The sequence below is a fragment of the Patiria miniata genome, unplaced genomic scaffold (assembly GCF_015706575.1).
Source record: "Patiria miniata isolate m_02_andy unplaced genomic scaffold, ASM1570657v1 HiC_scaffold_22, whole genome shotgun sequence".
Lineage (NCBI taxonomy): Eukaryota > Metazoa > Echinodermata > Asteroidea > Valvatida > Asterinidae > Patiria > Patiria miniata.
In genome coordinates, this window is record NW_024037061.1 from 6,916,112 (window position 1) to 6,936,733 (window position 20,622).

The 20,622-nt window shown below is 38.8% G+C and overlaps 1 protein-coding gene across 4 annotated transcripts in view; it reads right to left on the bottom strand.

The window, feature by feature from the left end:
- Positions 1–3,809: 3,809 nt before the first annotated feature.
- The window catches only part of LOC119730483 (dynein heavy chain 10, axonemal-like), an 80,136-nt gene continuing 63,323 nt past the window's right edge, over positions 3,810–20,622 (bottom strand). For 2 of the 4 annotated variants that reach the window (XM_038203418.1, XM_038203420.1), the window contains exons 67-72: positions 20,138–20,269; positions 19,344–19,555; positions 12,144–12,311; positions 11,234–11,414; positions 7,570–7,715; positions 5,668–5,814 (exon numbers count right to left, since the gene is read on the bottom strand). In XM_038203418.1, coding sequence (XP_038059346.1) covers positions 5,668–5,814; positions 7,570–7,715; positions 11,234–11,414; positions 12,144–12,311; positions 19,344–19,555; positions 20,138–20,269 — 986 coding nt within the window. Of the gene's footprint in view, positions 5,815–7,569; positions 7,716–11,233; positions 11,415–12,143; positions 12,312–13,607; positions 13,784–19,343; positions 19,556–20,137; positions 20,270–20,622 lie in introns of those variants that run through there. The other 2 variants (XM_038203417.1, XM_038203421.1) reach the window with 2 other exon arrangements.

Sequence of the window (20,622 nt, forward strand, 5' to 3'; positions counted from 1 at the left end):
AGGACATCGAGTGAGTTATCACAAAGGGATGGGGAGAGAGATTGGACACTCTACCTCAGCGAACATTTCATTACTCAGAGGAATTCACGAATAAATTCAGCCTCAGTCGGCTTGTGTTTGTCGATCAGTAGCGTAAATCTGTGCCGGCGAGTGGGGTGGGGGATGGAGAATGGTCAAAATCCAGAAATTGCTCGGCCGTGGAAAATTCGAAAAGCGGGGGGGGGGGGGGGGGGGGGGGGCGCCCTTAACACTTCATTACACTGGAGGCGCTCTTCATGATATATCAATATGTATACTACTGCTTAGATCAAAATTTTAAAAGTTTTTTACTTTGTTTCTCCAATGTTCAGTGCTATTTGATACACTTTGGTTGTTGGGATGTTCGACAAATACCTCGAATTCAGCATTTTTTTCTCATCATGGACAAGTAGGGGGATGATTCAATAGCCCATCCCCCTGGTCGAAAAGTGGGGGGAGGGATATATACCCCCCCCCCCCCCGATTTACGCCCCTGTTGTCGACACAGCAACGCTTCAAGGACATAATAAGCTTTAAAAATAAAAATAAAAAACAACATTTCAAATAAATGAATAAAAACACCTAATCTCTTAAACTTTTATCTAGTCTGGGTAGCATTTTAACATTTTTTAATCCACATGTTTGTATAAGAGTCTTTTTAGAATATTTCTATGTTTTAACATTTTGCATAAAAAAATAATGTGTTTTTTTTTAGAATACTTTAATGTCGAACATTATGTATAAATATTTTTTTCCAATGATTTCTGTTAATTGTAAATTGTAAACCATCGCAATTCAGTCTTCGGACTGCGAGAATGGTACGAACAATAAAAAAACCTTCAATTTAATTCAACTCAATTATGCAAAGAGAAAAGAATAAAGAAAGAATAAGCGTCTGTTTCAGTCAGGATTGTCTGTCATGGCATTGTCCGCATTACGTGACTTTCATGCTTTTTTATTCAAGAAACGACAAGGTTAGAGCTCTGAGATAAGCATCGTTCATGTTTAACTACTCATGAAAACAATTAATCGTATAGGCACGGCCGTTACGTAGACATTCGCTCAGTAGAACATACTGAGGTTCGGGGGAAATATTATGCCAGTGAAAAAAAATTACACAACGAAGCATTTCTATGACTTTCATTCAATTTGGAGTGTTTGGAGCACTGAACTCGTAATACGACCAAACAAATGTAACATTAGCTTCACATTGTATATTTATTGAGCCATTAAATTGAAAAGTTCGCCGTGTAGTGTATAAACAAAGGCCAAGTGCGACGATTTTGTGTGGTGTTGCAGGGGGGGGGGGCGGCTAGGGTTTGTCGCATTTGCACACAGGATAATTAACCAGAATTCCCTGGTTCTCGTCCAAGCTGATTCGCTTTCGCAACATGCCATCTTCCCTCTAGTGAAAACACCAACAAGTTGAAGAAAATAAAATAACAAAACATTGCCAACTTGTTCCGAAAGGTCCTCTCATTTAACCTTTTTTTTTAAACTCCAAAACACATTCTATAGATAATTCTAAAAACCATTTTTGAAAGAATGTAGCATCCAGATGCCTGCACTTCAGTGGATGTGTACACAGTCTATAGAGAGTCAACTAAATTTTGTATTTCCTAACAAAATTGGGAATGTTTCTCAATCCCGGGTTCAGGTCTTATCATTATTTTTGTAATGACTGACCTTCATTGAGATGATACATGAAGAAAAAGTGGCGTCAGATAGCAACATTCTTTCCACAATTTGGGCGAGACGGGGCGAGCGGGCGAGGCAGATGGGGCTGGCGGGCGGGCGGGGCGGATGGGGCGGGTACGATTTCAACAATGTATTTTATTCCATACTTAAGCTGAATAAATGAACGATTTAAAGCATTCTGTCTATGTTCTACCTGGCGAGTTAAGCGTAAAGTTCCGAATTTCCTGCAACTACAAAAAGTCTCTCAATAAAATGTTTCTTAAAGAAAAAAAACTTACCTTCAATAGTGAAGAATTCTAATCTGTAGAACTGACCCTGGCGAAATAATAAAAAGACGAATTCCCTCTAATCTGAGAGATCTCGAGTTAGCGCTCGATATCTATCAACAAGACCCACACACACACCGATCACACTGCTCGCCCGACTCTTCCAAGTGAATTGAACGGTTTCCTCCGCCAGTTATATACGACCACTCTCTACCGCGTAGTGGACCTAGATTATCAGTATGCAACGATAGAGTGGGTGTTGTCATGGAAACTGATGGTTTCACCTTGTCACACGGAGGTATCTTATCGGATGAAGTGGTTTGATATTTCTTGAGCTGGACAACACCATACTATGTCTTAGCGACAGAAGTGGCCCTTCGGCGTTTTTTGTTTGTTTAAACTTCAGGCTTTTGAAAAGGAATACAATGGTTCATGGAATGAACGCTTTCATTGCGTGGCCATAGGCTGAAATCTACAAAGCCAGGCCCACTCCGCGGGGCGAGCGCGATGTCAATTTGTCAGATGCTTCAACTTAAATTCTGGGTTATCAAAACAAAATGCTTACAATGGGGTCACGGACGACATTGTCAATTGCAGTGACAGGTTTCATTTTATACTAGCGCAGAATTAGAAGAGAACACGCAGTCACGCACGTAGGGATGAGATTGTCAATTTTTAAATGTAGCCTAAACCAAAACAGTTTCAAATATGCATTTCTTTCTATAGACATATTGATAATTTCTTTCACTCAGCTTCAAAAGGCCAGATTTCAGTCCAAAGTCTGAAAAATCTGCGTCCATTACAGCATATTTACTTTGAAAGCGCAATCGTCACGCATGCTCAAAGCGATCGCTAGTTTTAGGATGTCCCATATTATTGTTGTTTCTCATTTCCAACCGATCTCATTTGGGTTCCCGACTCAAGAAAAAAACACCCTTGTTATTACCGCCGACCCTGTCTGGAACACCATTGCCCCCCAAAAGCAAAGGAAAATACATAATGAATACGAAATTCAGTCAATCAGCCTGTTATTTGAAAAGCTATTGAAACTGAATACCAGATGTTTTTACGCAAAGTACGGCGTACAGCAACCAGTGAAATCCCAGAAGATGAGAGGATGTTGCCGCTCATCATATTAGGTGTCTGTAGTATAACTTTACTGGTATGGCATGGCTACCACTACAGCTAAAACAGTACACTGACGTTAGTGAGCTGCTTGGCGCAGATACAATGCGAGTCAACTACGTCTTGCTAAATATGGTTTTACTATTTTCTTCTGTGGTATCAACTCATGATAAACTCATTGCAAAAAAAAAATCAAACATCAATCAAATTCATTATCCGGTTGCAACTGCAATTGTTTTTCTCCAGAATTCAATTATTTATCGACCGTTCCACCCTTCTTCAGAGGCAACACAAATATGAGAACCATTAAAGAAAGGAAGAGTCTTTGGGTAATGATCAGAACATTCATGGCAATACAAATATACATCCATCAGATCCGCTATTTGCTCAGTAATTAACATGCGCTTAGCAACGCCATGAAATTGCCGCGAGTGTTTTGTATACTGCTCAATTAGAGCTAACCACCCCAAAAAAACACCCAAAACAAAACAAAACAAAACAAAGGAGCGGGAATCATTATAGAAAGGAACAGTCTTTGGGTACTGATCAGAATATTCATGACAATACAAATATTCATCCATCAGATAGATCCGCTATTTGCTCAGTAATTAACATGCGCTTTGCAACGCCATGAAATTGTCCCGAGTGCTTCTGCTCAATAAGAGCTAACCACCAAAAAACAAAGAAGCGGGAACACGTTCATTAAATTCATAATCTTTTTATAACTTTTACTTTCCTTTCCACAAGATATCGAAATATATACATACTTATACTTTAAATTCTTAAAAACCATATAAACCTTTTTAGATCGGAAAACTTGACTTTTAGTCAATTTGAAAATCAGATAAATACTTGGAATATCAATCTTAATATTTATGACAGTAACAGCAACCATTCTAACTGTTCAAATAGCAATTCTATAAATGAAATGCACCCTCTGTTGACTGAATCATAAAAAACAGGCAGCATCGCTTCCGATATCCAATTACAGATATCTGGTATTTTTTCTTGGCAATTTAAAGCGCTTAGTTTTTTTTTAATGTTGCCACATGCTTCAATAGACAGAGCAAACGATGTGAACATGTTAAAATACTCTTTCTTCCCTTGGGAAAAAGATAAAACTTTATAAATTCTGTAAGTGAAAAAAAACACTGCCTGCCACTTTCTGAAGTGAATCAATAGAGGGTGCAATAATAAAACGGACGGATCTCAGTTAGAAGGCACACATCTTTATACAAAACAATTCTTTCAAAAGGACGGAGTCACAACTGGAATAAATGCTCGCATAACAGCAAAATGGCACCTCAATATTATACAAAAAATAAACAATGGTATTGTACTTTGATTATTCATTAGAAATTGGAATAAGTTTACAATTGATTGGAAATTTTAAGGACGGATTGAAACGAGGTTTAAGTTTGACGCATCATGCAGCAGTGTCGAAAAAAAAACACATGGAAAAAAAAAATTCACCAAAAAGTCTTTGATAATACAGTACTGTTAACTCGAAACGACTGCTGTCAATGAAATAAGTCAATTCAATAAACAGGAAAGATGGAGTGATTTCATTTCAGCACTTCTTTCTGTGTCAATTGAACTAGAATTGTCTATTTTTGGATGAGAATTACTTTCTTTCTTTCTTCTTAAACGCCCCAGTTTTCTTATTAAACATTTGCTTTACACTGAAAAGTAATCACTTTCGAGGTATTCAGAATATATCCATGTTCATTTCATACACCTTACCCAAGGCAAATTTATATTCTCCGTGTTCCTTTCCCAATCCAGCAACTAGCCAAACCCTTGGCAACACATACAAATGGTATTTATTTCATTAGGCAAAAAGCCATCGCTCCATTTAATGGAAATGCATTTCAATTTTCTGTCTGAGTTCATGTTTTTTGGAGAGAATGAAGTTGGTCAATCATCAATACTCTCTAGTCTTTTCTTCAACCTAGTTTAGGATCTGATTCGTAACTTCAAGGTGTCACTTGGTATATTTTAATACACATTATTTTTTACTGCTGCAATACAAACAAAATTTCACTACACGCAATTCATCATAAAGTTGATCCTAGCAACAATGCCCACTTGTGGCTAGTGTGTATCAATAACAAACAGTGTCTGGAAACAAGTCTAATCTAGTCATAAATGCAGAGAACGGATGAAGTTCTGAATGAACTGCAGTCCCATTTCCTAATAGTCACAAATAGACCATTTTCCAAAACCTGGCTTCGTTCCAACTTTAGTTTCATATCTGGCACCAGAATTATTAAATTCTTTTTTTTTATACCAATTAAAACAGAAAGTCTATTCTTTCATTGTCTTTGGCCCTAAATATGAAGATGTGCTGTTCTGGGAGCAACATGGATTAATACCGAGCCAGAGTCCTTCAAGTCAGGACATGATATTGATTAAATTCAAAGCTGGATGCAAAGGCGCCGTTTGAAAAACACCCTAAGCTCATAAGAAAACAATATGGTCTTTTGTATATTGCTAGTCAAGACAATTTTTAGTCTGTCAATTTGTGGTCGGTGAATTTTCCCGAAATTAAAATCCCGATTTAGTCTGTGTTGAGTACCAAGCAGACACCTTGCAGGACCCAATGAGAAATATGCTCAGTGGTGCCCAAGTCTGCCTCAAACACCAAGCCAACACTCATGGCATTACGACGCTGCGACGTGGTGTACACTGGTGTGCGGAAGGTATTCTGTGAAGGATAGACACAAAGAGAGCAATTATAACAAGTTAGAATGCACCCCCTCTCATTTGAGTCACGACGACTCCCCCTACTTGGGTTTTCTTGAGTGAGCCACTTTGATCTCTACTCTTCCTCCACAGTAATCTGTAAGCACAACTTAATTGGCCTGATTTCATTGATCGCTAAGCAAAACAATATTGCTAAGCATATTTTTGGGGGTGCTAACCAAGAACCAGTCACAGTTAAGATACTTTACATTCTTGCCGGTGTCACGGTCTCATTTCTCAGGCGTGCTAGCTTCTCCTAGAGGGAAATTTCGCTTCAACACACATGCGTGAAATTGCGCAGTAGTGTACATTTTCGCCATCTTTATTTTTGTTCTGAGTTTTCAGGATTAGTACTGGTCTAAGTAAAAGAGCATATATTTATATATACACGTCACAGGGTACCAGTCGAATTTAGAATTTTCGCCGTGCGAGCGTGGTTAACTTGTGTTTGCCTTTACATATAAAGCTAGAGGTGTAACGCTGTTGATTGCTTTTAAGTTGTCGGCGGCAGACATGATACTGACAGAGAGACTTGCTTCTGAAAACTTATGAAGAGGGGACATTTAATTTTATCTCTCTCTGAAGGCCACTACCCTGTAGGTCTATCCCAAAGGATCAAAGGGCTGTGCGATCTCACGATGATGCACAGTGGATATATCAGCATGTAACGTGCACTGTAACGTGCTCAATTACCCGCTGAATCCCCAGAGAAGCTAGCACGCCGGTAAAGTGAGACCCTGACACCGGTAACTTGATGTCTGCTAAGAAAATAGTATTAGCTTATTTTTGTGTTGGACAGTTCCGTGAATTAGGAAAGGCTCAAGAGGGAATTCAGGGGATTAGAGAGGGGTGGGGGGGGGGGGGCGTTAATCATTTACATATTACAAGGAAAAATCCCACCATTCTTTAACCCTTTAGCCCTAGTATGAAATTGTATTACATTGTATTTCCTCCTCCAAAAATCAATAAACCCATAGAATGCTGGGGCAGTTTGGGGGGAGGGGGGGGGGGGGTTAGGAGTAACAGGCAGGGTGGTTGTGGGTGCTGTGAGGGCTAATTAGGGCTGTGCATCAGAACCAGGTACCTGAGTACCCGACTGCTGATGTCAGGAACCGGTTCCAGGTTATGGAATCGGGTACCCGTAAACAACTTCACAAAATACTTAGCAACTTCTTCGACAATGAAAAAGAAAGAATTTGAATGTCATTTGTGGGGAATTTTTAAAATGAAAGCCATGTTTATGATGCTCACAGAAGTTGCAGTTTTCACCAGAAAGCTATAAAACTCACTGTACACACTTGTATCTTGCTCTATTGACGCACCGATGTAGTAGTATTATCGTGCGGACCTTAATGAACAATCTGAACAGCAACTTCCGCATTATGGGGTTGGGTTTCTTTCACGGGTACTAGGGTACTCATGTTTTTTTTTCAATTGGGTACCCGCTTCCTGTACTACCCGTAGATGCACACTCCTAGGGCTAATAAAGTTTCCTGAAACGTCACACAATATTGCAAATCTTAGTACATCTCAACTGAGGTCATTCAGTCCCGGTACATGTTGACTACAGTAGTCAACACCACTGCCAACCACTTTTTGAAAAACTTTGATCTACTACCGAGTCTTCTAAAAAAATAGAATTCTTTGCCAACTACCGTACAGTTGATCCCCAAGGCTTAATGGATTTGTCCTTGATGATGCTAGAGTTTAAGCTTACCTGTAATTTGAGACGATGGGCTTCTATAGGGATGACTTTGAGGATGGGCAGCTCCTCAATCAGCACCTTGGGTTTAGGACGAGCGAGGCATGTATCCTCCCGAGACCAGGATGCACCCTCCAGGTATAAGCCAGTCACAAAACACCCTGACAAAACCAGAGACACAAGGTGCAAGAATGTCAAAATCTTATTTTTCAAACTATGAAACATGAAAACAAAAACACCAAAAAAAAAAAAAAAAAATTTTAAAATATAAAATAAATTATCCACAACAAAAATCCCCTTTTTAAAAATCAAAACAATATTTCAGTGAAAAATGTCTTGTCTCATTCCCTGAAAAAAAAATATGGGGTTGGGAGGAAAGAATATATTTATTGAAATTGAATTTTCTGATTTTTGTTAAACTTTTTATTTGGCACTGTACTTTTAAAGTTGTAGAACTCTTGAAAACCCCTCCAACATGCAAACAAATAGGGCCAACAACATAAAAAACACTGTTTTTGTAAAAGTAAAATTGTATATTTTCCTCAGTGCATCTGATGAATGGATCTCCAATGAAAACCTATAGATGCATTTGTGTACAATGTCTTTGAAAAAAAGATTCTTTCTTTGGATACAAGGCATAAAATGTATATAATCTAGCGGGTTCAAAATAGAAACTTGCTTTTCGTCACGTACTCTCCCTGAATACTTTCCTTAACAAAAAATATGCTTTTACAGGTAAAATAAATATTTAATGTTATTTTTAGGAGTTCAGTCAGCATTGAACAATGTCCCTGTAGAACTACGTACATCTAAGGAAGCATAATGCTCGATACTTCCCTTTTTCTCATTTAAATGTAAATTCAAGGTTGCTTTGTTGATGGAAATTGCCAATTTCAACTCGGCACACAAAATATCAATTACAAAGACAGAAGGAAACGGCCAGATGGTCTCTCATCTGGGTAGATAAAACTAATGAAAAATGCTATACGGAGGGGCTGCTTTTAAGACTGTTTTTAAGTCCCAGTGCTGTCCTTAGACATCGGAACAACAGAATTAAAGCTAATATAAAGACATTTGCTTTTGCTGTAATTTTCAGAAATTGATGGATTTTGGTGTTAGTTTTTTATAGCAAATGATGTTGCACGGACGTGTTTAAAGCTTTGTGTTCATAGATGCTGGAAAAACCAAGAAAAAAAGTCCTTGTTGTTTGGTTCCCTGACCCTACTTCAGACAAAATGGAGCGCAATTTACAGACGTCAGAGAATTGTCAGGTCAGGGAACCAGACTAGCTGGCTTGCACCTCCTCACGCATGTGTAACCGATTGCAAACAAAATATGGACTAAAATAAATTTGGTAAATTGGGGGCACTTTTTGAAAAAAGGGCAGTTTTTTTCCAACGATGGTCGGCCGACCACTGTTGGAAATTGATAAAATGGTGGCACAAAAACTGTTTGAAATGAATTACAGGCAGATTTTAAAGAAATATGTAAAACAACTGTAGACCACATTCCTCAAGCCTGTTGAGATTATTAAAACAAATTGGACGAATATTCCTGAGCCTCAAAACTTGAATTTAATCTTCTACCAATCTCCATAGCAAATAGCAATGTCAAATAAACAGTTCAGTCTTTTAATTCCAAAAATTGAAAACACTTAAAAAGCCCATCCCGAGGATAGACCGATGGACGTCATAAAAGAGTTCTTTAACAGCCTCACTTCATTTCACGAGTGCTTAAAAACAAGCCTGTTGTTACAAAACAGACAAATGGCAGGGATTATCTTTTAGAGGAATTTGTTTTCAGCAAGCTCAATTGGATTTATATGAAGAGGGCGGAAATTTGCATTTTGAATACATCCAATGAAAGCAATCTTGTTTATTCCCATATGCACGCGGATTATTTGCTGACAGTAATTAATGAGGTGGTTTTTTTTGGTGGTTTCAATCTTAAAGGTACAGTCCATCATTTGTCATTTGTGCATTATGTTCGTTTGAAGCAACAAAAGTGCTGAAAATCTATTTTTGAGGATAACAATTTCCGGTGAAGAAAAAGAAGTTTTATGCAAAACGGAAAAACACTACGACTGTGTTTATGCATACAGCTGCAGTCATAGTATTTGATCAACTGTTTCATAAATTTTGGTGCCAGTTAATTCCAAGGAATTTCTGTGTGCCAGGGCATTGTTGGTTCACATTTTTCTTTGGACCGCGAGGTTTGCTGAAGGGTTTCGTTAGCCTCAGAAAGGTTTTCACCCTTAATCACTAAACCTCCAAGATGTGAGACGTTTTAATAACAGAGTGTACTCCAAGAAAATGCAATCATAGTTTTCCCACATGAGCAGTCTTGCCTGACCTGCTCGTATCATTTCAAGTTTTGCCTTGAATCATACAATTTCATTTCCTTTGTAATTTACGGCCCGTTGTAAGCATTGATTGACACTTTTTGAAATCAAAAGAGATTACATCTTGCCAGCAACAAAAGATTTTGTACATTGAAGTGTGTCAATAAAGGCTTTCTAACAAACTGCATACAAAAAGCCACAAGGCCATGCTAGACGGATATTTGATATTTCCATGTTTTTAATCAGTTTTTCACTCTATTTCGGTCATCCTAGAAAATAAATTGCTTCAGAAAATGCAAGCTGTGAAAAATCAAACATCCACTAGGAATTAAAAAATTGGTTCTGAAATGCCAGCGGTAAGTTGAGAACATAGAGACGCCTACTGAGAATGCCACATTTTTTTTCTAGTTACTTGTCTCACTTTATTCCCCAGATATGTAGCTGTTTCCCTTTCTTTTGTAGACCACTTATATTTTCTTGGTGCAAAATTGAGTTTTCTTGTTGTTGTTGTAGGGGGATGCTTGGGGGAGAGACCTGGGAATTTACACAGCAGAGGTTTCGGATTACTTTTGCCCAGGATCAACTTTTCTTAGTAACAACACAATTTTGCACAAATCCAACAAAACCTGTCCAGCAATCGCAATGGCATGTGGTTGATTAAACTGCCAGGCAATACCATGTACGCAGGCGACTTCACACCGACCCATATTCTGAGCGACAATCAGTAGGGTAGCTCAAGCACAAATTTCATTAAATCCTCAACTTCTACTGACGTTTAGCCGTGGATGGATGAATGAATGACCATAGATTTTGACAAGAGTACATACGCCTGAGTAAGGAAATCGTGTATAGGTCGCAGAATAAACAGGATGTCATCAAGGCTGTCCATTTGGTCAATCAACCTACTCAAATTTGAACCAGAACTAACAGTCTACTCTGTTTAAATTGAACGGATAATTGTTTAAAAGCCATTGGACTTTATATTATATTTTAGGAGTGAGCATCTTTGGAGGGAAATATCATAAGTAATTTATTAATCTGATAAAAATTGAGCAGACACTGAAAGCTGGTAAATTAAGTTTGAGTTTAACCCATTACCATTACATTGTATTTATTTCCTGAGGAAAACCATGCAGCACTCGGGCCATTGCGGACATTAAAGGGAGTAATTAACAGGCAGGGCGGTTTGGAAAAGTTTAGGGATTATTTGTGTTCAGTAATGTGTGTCTTGAACACAGTAGAGTTGTGAGTACTTTTCCTAATTACTGGAAGTAAGACTGTGTATCTTTGGTATATATTGAAATTTACTGACTATCCAGTGACATTTGGGTGACTTACCGGAGTGAGCGCGCTCGCTGACCTCATCTGGGGTCATGTACTGAGTGACGGCTGTGTAGAGGGTGGATTTGTCTAGCGGCCAGCCGTTCTTGCGACAGGTGGCTTGCACTAAGGCCGTCAGGTAGGATTCTGGGATGTGGAGGCCACTCAGCCAAATCACAGGTGGTTCACTCTCGTTGACCTAAGGGCAAAAATGACAACTTCACTTTTCATCTCACTTTAATAGATTTCTTAATCACATTCTGAGGGTAGATTACTGTTACTATTACTTTGTAACATTTTAAAACCATTCATGAATTAAAACCATTTCTAGCATTAATTTACAATCTCATTTAAGGAAAAACATTTCTCAACCTGTTTTTTGAGACGTTTTATATTCTGACAGCAATGCTTCAAATCTGATTTCAAATTGTATTTCTATCATTTTTTTGACTTAAGGAATAACTGAGGAAAAGAAAATGTGTCTTCTTTTTAATTCTGCACATTCAAGGAAACTGAATGGTTAGTAACACAGAAAAAAAATCTCACTTAAGGAATAACTGACTTCTTCAAGTGATTTAAGTTTTGTAAATAAGGAAAAGGGGAGTGGCAGAATGTTGGGGAATGGGGGGGGGGATAAATAATGGTAAGGGGAGATGGGATTGGTAGTGTGGGATCAGGGAAGGGGACAATTGGGGCGGGATTAAGGGAACTTGTTGGGTGGGGTAGGATGTAGGGATAGGGGTAAGGTTGGGGTGGGATGGGAAAAGTGGTGGAGTTGGCAGGGAGCAACGTGGTGCCAGGGAGAGTTGGTATGGAGAGGGCGGTAGGGAGAGGACGGTTGGGTTAAGGGGTGGGAAGGGGGTTTTCACGGGGAAAGGTGGTGTGGGAGGGGGATCTAGAGGTAGGGGTGATGAAAACATCAACTCACCCATGTGGTATACTGTGTGAAGCGTCTCTGGAAGTGTATCATCCAGTTGCCTAGTGATTTAAGGGTGTCAGGAGCCAGACGACGCCAGATGCCAGGTATCTGACCGTTGAATAAAGCCCTAGCCACGTCGTCTAGTTCACTACTCATTCCTACTTCACCCTTCAAGGCCTGTGGAACAAATACAGAGACCAGACTATCATCAACAGAGCCCTAGCCATGTCGTCTAGTTCACTACTCATTCCTACTTCACCCTTCAAGGCCTGTGGGACAAATACAGAGACCAGACTATCATCAACAGAGCCCTAGCCACGTCGTCTAGTTCACTACTCATTCCTACTTCATCCTTCAAGGCCTGTGGGACAAATACAGAGACCAGACTATCATCAACAGAGCCCTAGCCACGTCGTCTAGTTCACTACTCATTCCTACTTCACCCTTCAAGGCCTGTGGGACAAATACAGAGACCAGACTATCATCAACAGAGCCCTAGTCACGTCGTCTAGTTCACTACTCATTCCTACTTCACCCTTCAAGGCCTGTGGGACAAATACAGAGACCAGACTATCATCAACAGAGCCCTAGCCACGTCGTCTAGTTCACTACTCATTCCTACTTCACCCTTCAAGGCCTGTGGGACAAATACAGAGACCAGACTATCATCACCAGAGCCCTAGCCACGTCGTCTAGTTCACTACTCATTCCTACTTCACCCTTCAAGGCCTGTGGGACAAATACAGAGACCAGACTATCATCAACAGAGCCCTAGCCACGTCGTCTAGTTCACTACTCATTCCTACTTCACCCTTCAAGGCCTGTGGGACAAATACAGAGACCAGACTATCATCAACAGAGCCCTAGCCACGTCGTCTAGTTCACTACTTATTCCTACTTCACCCTTCAAGGCCTGTGGGACAAATACAGAGACCAGACTATCATCAACAGAGCCCTAGCCACGTCGTCTAGTTCACTACTCATTCCTACTTCACCCTTCAAGGCCTGTGGAACAAATACAGAGACCAGACTATCATCAACAGAGCCCTAGCCACGTCGTCTAGTTCACTACTCATTCCTACTTCACCCTTCAAGGCCTGTGGAACAAATACAGAGACCAGACTATCATCAACAGAGCCCTAGCCACGTCGTCTAGTTCACTACTCATTCCTACTTCACCCTTCAAGGCCTGTGGGACAAATACAGAGACCAGACTATCATCAACAGAGCCCTAGCCACGTCGTCTAGTTCACTACTCATTCCTACTTCACCCTTCAAGGCCTGTGGGACAAATACAGAGACCAGACTATCATTAACAGAGCCCTAGCCACATCGTCTAGTTCACTACTCCTTCCTACTTCACCCTTCAAGGCCTGTGGGACAAATACAGAGACCAGACTATCATCAACAGAGCCCTAGCCACGTCGTCTAGTTCACTACTCATTCCTACTTCACCCCTCAAGGCCTGTGGGACAAATACAGAGACCAGACTATCATCAACAGAGCCCTAGCCACGTCGTCTAGTTCACTACTCATTCCTACTTCACCCTTCAAGGCCTGTGGGACAAATACAGAGACCAGACTATCATCAACAGAGCCCTAGCCACGTCGTCTAGTTCACTACTCATTCCTACTTCACCCTTCAAGGCCTGTGGGACAAATACAGAGACCAGACTATCATCAACAGAGCCCTAGCCACATCGTCTAGTTCACTACTTATTCCTACTTCACCCTTCAAGGCCTGTGGGACAAATACAGAGACCAGACTATCATCAACAGAGCCCTAGCCACGTCGTCTAGTTCACTACTTATTCCTACTTCACCCTTCTCTGTAAAATCCAAGATGGCCAGACCTTAAATTGTGCTTTTAATTAGATGTTCCCATGTCTTGTGTTTTTTTTTCACCACGACTACTTGATATGTACTTTCCGCTTTTCCCTACTTATCCTTATCATTAAGGTACAAGATAATGTACATGTATGTGTTGTGACAAATTGGCACCGACAAATATTGGAAGAGAAGGAAACGGGGCTTCAATTGCGCTTTTGCAGAAGCCTGTAATTCACAAATCAACAAAATCAGGATCCTGACAATAACCAGGACCTACATTTTAAGCTACAATATAGAGCATTAAAACAGACTCCTGTTTGATACACGTCAACAATTCAATTACACAAACATGTACTCCGTTCAAGTTGTTAGCCAAATCAGAGTCTTAGTCAAGTAATGGTTAAGACAATTTGGATCCCAAAAAATGTACCTTGGACATTAGTTCTCAGGCAACAGTTTAAAGTTTTGGATTTCTAAAAATATGAAACTCAAAACATAATCTTGAACATTACAAATAACAAACAAAGTTACAAACTTTAATTTTAAGGGAGCATGAAAGTGCCTGGCTAGTGGATTAGGAAATCGATCAATAGTACATTTTCTCTTTGCGTGTCTATTATCTGTTCATCATTAGTTGCACGGTTATTCTTATTTGGAAATATTCATTAACTTTTCACTCAGAACACACATTAACCTGATCCCCAGTTGTGGGTACAACTGAGACGTCATGGTGAAGTCACTGGCTATTAAATTAAAGCAATTTAAGGATAATTTTTAACCAAATTCATTCATTAATATTAAATGTTCATTTTTTTCCAATCTCATAGACCATACCTTGAGGGACAATTTTCCTGTAAGAGCCAAATTGCTGGACCATTAGGTCAAATTGAGATGAATTCAAAATGCACACAAAAATATAATAATGATAATTAACAAAAAAAGCAGATAAAACAGGCACTGTGGTGAAGCCGACTGAGTGTCCCTCAAAACTTTCCATGAAAGGGGCACTAAATACTTACGGAAATAAGAAAAATTACAAAGAAATTAGAATTAAAAAAAATATAAAAAATATTAAATGTTTTCTCCCTTTGTGGTTTATTTGAAGATTAAATGTATTCGAAAAGCCTTGGTCATGACCACAGAATAAATCAACTGAATAGCATCATATTTTCCCTCAGTTGGTTTGTCCTCAGATTCTTTAACAAAAAACCTAAACAGAAACCCAAAAAACCTTGAAATAAAAAAAAAGCATTTCAGCATTTTAAAATGGGAAATTGGAAAGACATTATCTGTATAATTAGTATGCACACATTGTACTGACTTAAAAAAAACAAAGAACATTCAGTGAGGCTTTCCATGTAAATTTTATATTTACATGGCCATGTGGAGTGCTGTGGCCTCGTGTTTAAGGGCATTGGAAAGCTACAGGTTGTGGGTTCGAGTCCTGCCTGGGGTCATGGTGCGTGTGCCCTTGGGCAAGGCACTTTGTCACTCATTGCTTCTCTCCACCCAGGAGTAATAAATGGGTACCTGTGAGGGCAGAGATGGTTATTGTGATTGAATTACGGTAGCTGCTTTGCGCCTAACAGGCTGCATCAAGCTGTATACTCCCCAGGAAGCTGAGATGGTATTTGGAATGTTTCATGGGCCCAATGAGCAGGGGTAATAATGATGTAGTGCCCTGATGTACATGTAGCACCAGTCCTGGTGGATACATGCGCTTTATAAATACCCATTATTATTGTCATTATTATTATGGCCGGCCTTTGAAAATTAAGACGTAATCTCTATGGAGAAGGCCACATGGAAATTGTGAGAAACATAGTTTCTTCTGAAGGGCTGGAATAATTACGCTGTTTCATATAGAAATCAATATTCAATTTTCATGAGTGGCTCTTATGAGTCATGTACAGTCGAGTCTCGTTAATACAAACTCGTTCGGACCTTGCCAGTTTGTTTGTTATATCAGAATTTTGTATTAAGAGGAACATCAGTCCCATTCATTGTGCACATGCATGCACAGTCGAGACTAAGGCTTTATGTTTGTTATAACCAGAATTTTGTATTAACAGAGTTTGCATTAACGAGACTCGACTGCACTGTATCTGCTAAAAATTCTATTGCTTGTGTTTACTATAGGAATACGTCAATACGTTAAGTGTAGTGTTTTGCAAATACCAGTGAGTAAATTTGACTTTTTCGGCATGCATTCATGGGGCGTCAAGTTGGCGTAGTGGTTTGATTCCTGCCCTAACCACATGTGGATTTGGTTTTCAGCCCCTTTCTGATTCCGTTGGTTTTCCCCAGAATATTTTTCTCCCACCTATAAAACTGTAGTTTCTTCTCATTGTCTCCTCTCTACAGCTTTCTTCAGGCTTGCGAGCTACAGTGCCTAGGGTGCCTTTGAGGAATCCTTGGTTTCATTACCAGAAATAATGAATACTAATAATAACAGTAAGTAAATTGCTGGAATGTGGCGGTTGATTTAATTCACGTTTGTTGGGCCAAAATCTATTTTTTAAACTGCACCATTGACAAAATACATCTTCATGTGTGTGTGGCTACAAAACATGGAAAACAAATTGGAAAGTTGTGTGTCATGTTTAAAACAAAATTCAAACCAAACACTTTTGTAGATTAAGCTGAAAAAAGTCGCATTTACATGTAAGGTTCTGGAGTAAGTCATTCAACATCCCAGGCTAATTTTTCAATATATATGCAGTCTCTGGATAAACAAGCTCCAAACAATCGTTTATTAATATTTTTCGCCAAAAATTTTTTTAGAGGTTTTTAAAAAATATTTTCACTTTAGCTTGCCTTGGGTACTGTGACAAATAAAATACAATGCTGCATATATATTTGTACGCTTTGAGGATCTAAAACACTGCCATTTCTTTACTAGTTTCCCTTTTTTTCCTAGTTGTCATTTCTTGATCTGTTCCGTGTGATGGCATCCCCAGGGTTACTAGTAATGGAAATTATCAACTGAAGTACAAGATGAAAGAGGAAACATAGTCTCTGATGGTTATCTACCAAAAGGAGTTCAGTTGAGTGAAGGCCAGGGGTATAGGAGTTTAGCTTTTGCTTTAATTGTCCTTATCCTCAATCACATTTGTCGTTGCATTCTCACTGTCCCCGCAATTCACTGGAGCATGACAAGCCATCAGATATGAGTAGCTTAGCTTATAAGCTTAAAAGATTACTTGATTGCATGACAAAGCTTCAAAAGCCGCCCACTACAAACTAGAAACAACCCATTAAGGCTTGCGGGAAAAAACAAAAACAAAACACAACTCTAAAAAAACAAAAACAAAGATATACACTCCAATTTGGGAAATGTTCTCAAATGAGGTGAAAGTGTTGCATGGAATGTGTTGCAAATATTGTGTTACAGACACAATTCTATTGGTGAAAATCTTATTCATGCAATTTTGTTAAAATAAATCAATGACTAATTTAAATAAAACAGCTCGAGGGCCTAACGTTTTGACCAAGGCAGTAACATCTCTCTCAAAGGCAAAATGTCTTTGAGATAGCGGTTACGAAAATGTTAATTTCTATTTCACATTTCAATAAATTAACACTTAATCTATTAATTGTTGCTTTTATCCCCTCCCCCCAACCCAAAAAAAATAGTAATAATATTTTATATATTTTTTTTAAAAGTATTTGACCATTAAATGTTTTCATTTACACAATGTACATATGTACATGATTTTCATGAATATTTTATCAGGTTGCAAACTGAATAAAACCTTCAGTCCAGATGTTAGTTTGTTGTCATCTAATTGTTGCATAACTTTGTGCTATTAGTTGAAATGAACAGTGGAATAGCCAGGAAAAGAAATGCCTAATATCTTGATCCAAGTCTCTTAACTGCCCAACACCCCAGCCCCAACATTGCCTCGAGCACACTTGATTTTCCAAATCGCATTCAACTGAGGATGTGCTGGGATGTTTTTTCATAGGGTTTTTGCAAGGTTTCCCAGGGTTTTTCAAATTACATCCTCTAGCTCCATTGGTTTATTCATCTAAGAACCTTCGTTTTGTAACTAGGAAAGGTTTACAAATACCATGCACTGTGTGCACTTTCAGACAATCAAAATTCATCAAGAAAATTGATAAAGTTGTTTTCCAACTTGGTTTCATGCTGAATAAGAGTCAGCTTAAGATGGTTTTGTCCTCAATAAACTCATGACAATAGCCTGCAGCTTGACGAGGATTCTGAATTCACAAGCTGTTGACGGATTAATTCCAATCTTGCTTACATTTACGAGAGAACAATTCAAACATCCCAGACAGAACAAGAAAGTTCAATAGCCAGGGAGCTATAAAAACAAAAATTGCACGTGGAATCGTTTTTGAAAACATAAAACAAATTTGAATTTGTAAACGATCCTGGTGAGGTAAGAGAAGAAATAACAAAGACAATGACAGAACCCCCCCCCCCCCCCCTCGGCTTCCCTTTCCTCCCTTGTTTTTGTGTACAATGCTCAATGAAAAAGTATTTAAAATAATTTTCTTCTAAGTGAAGAACATATACAGTGGAATCTTGATAAGTCAAATCTCAGAGGAATTGGCTCAAATTTAGAGTTAAGCAGAGTTTGGAGTTATCCAATGGATTTTCTATTCAACAACAACCGACGGGAATAAATTTTTACTTCAAGTTAGAAGGGTTTTTCAATTCACAGGTTTTGACTTATCGAGATTGCACTGTACTTTAAGTTCAAACATTCTGTTATGGTAAATATCTTAGCTGCGTTTGGAACAGTTGAGAGGGTACTTATGCAGGTAGTCTATTCTAAACAACAAGGACTTTCAACAGGGATGAGATTCAGGAAAAAAACAAATCTATGAACTAATCGGCTGAGGGTGTGAGGGTCACTGGGGCTCCAGGAGCAACGTAGGGTTTCTGACATATGTTTAAGTTTACAGAAGCACCATGTAGCAAACGCCTAAAGGCATCCCTTAAAATACCAATTTCTTTTGTTCTTTATGAACTTTTATAGCTAAAAACAACTCAGGAATTCCAGAGTTCAAAAGAAATTCTTGAAAAACATTGAAATCATGAAAACAAGTCCGACAAAAATCCTGAAACGGCAAAAATCCTGACAAATCTTCCCCTGAAACATAGCTTTTGAGTGAAACCGCAATAGGAATATTCCTGGACATGAGGCACTCTTCTGCTTCACTGAGGAACTCCTCATCATATTCCTGTCTCCTCCTTCACATAATTCATCTTACTTAAAGCAAAATCTTGACAGATTCCCTTTCTTCCCTTAAATTGAGTTTCCTCGTAGCCACCACTTAAGAATGGCCTGTGGTCTTGCAGTAAACACATTTCATAAAAAAAATCAAGTAAATTCACGCTGGACTTACCCTCTGCAGTTCAGCGAGTGACTTAGCCATGCGTGCAATGAGTCGATTGAATCGTTCCAGCTCCTGTAAGAGAACCACGGTGGTCGGAGTGACCTCCAGACCGTACTTCTTACGAATCTTGTCCAGTTCAAACTGCTGGGGTAGTTTAGCTTGGATGTCCGAGGCGATGTTAGCGATAAAGTCCTCGCGACTGATGCCTGCTCCAGACTCGCCTTGGGAAAGAATAAAAGAGCAAATTATTATAGATTAAAATGTGCAGGAACTTCAAAAATGTGGTTTTAAATGATCGGACATACTGATCACACTCAATTCAATTTTTAAGAAATCACATTTTTTTAAAAAGAAACCACAACATTTCGAAATTGATTTTTTTTTTTTAAATCCACAAGACTGACAAATATTTTCAACGATTTAACACGTCATTACTGAAAGTTTATTTCTTTCCTTTTAAGCAGGAGGTGACATTTTGACCTAACAAACCTTGGGAGTTGTGGCATTCATAACCAAAGACCAGTTTAAGTTTTTGATGTCGTTTTTGTAAGATGGAATTTGCGTCAGGCAGATGTACATTTCTATTTTGGGTTTTTGGACAACACTTTGAGTATTGGTGAACTTGGTGTGGCAGTAATCATTACCCGAATGGCCAAATCTACCAAAGCAGTTACAATTGGAATCCTCTGGAGAATTTGTAAAATAGCTAAACCAACTGTTCCCAGTGCTGGCTAATATGGTATCATCTTTACAGGACAACTCTCTTTCTTTTATTTGAGGATTGGGAATGAATGACTCGTTACCTGTCTGGGGCTGGAGTTCCACCAGCTGTGCCCACATATCCCTGGCTGCTTGGGTGTAGTAGTTGATCTCAGCGTTAGGATGAAGACCAAATACCTCTGGGGTGTTGGCTAACGGTAGCTCTTCAATTAGCTCTGGAATTTGGAATATGAAGAAATCAAACCAAATAATAGAAAACTGACCTAAATTTTTAGAACAAAATGTGTCACTAGTTTATAAATGTATAATTGGTCAAGCACCTTAGTATCTGATGGAACTAATTTGCAAAACCTAATTCCTCTTAAGAAACTAGACAATCGAAAGATACAAGTAGGCTGCAATATCTATTACCTAGGCTGTCCAACTCACTATAAATCTTTAAAAAATGAATTTGATTGATGTTTTTAAATCAGGTTTGAATTTTTTTTTTGCCAAAAAGCATTGCAGACTTAACTGTTAATTGTGTTTACGCTTTTTACATAAGACCCTTTTTTTTCTCTGTATATTT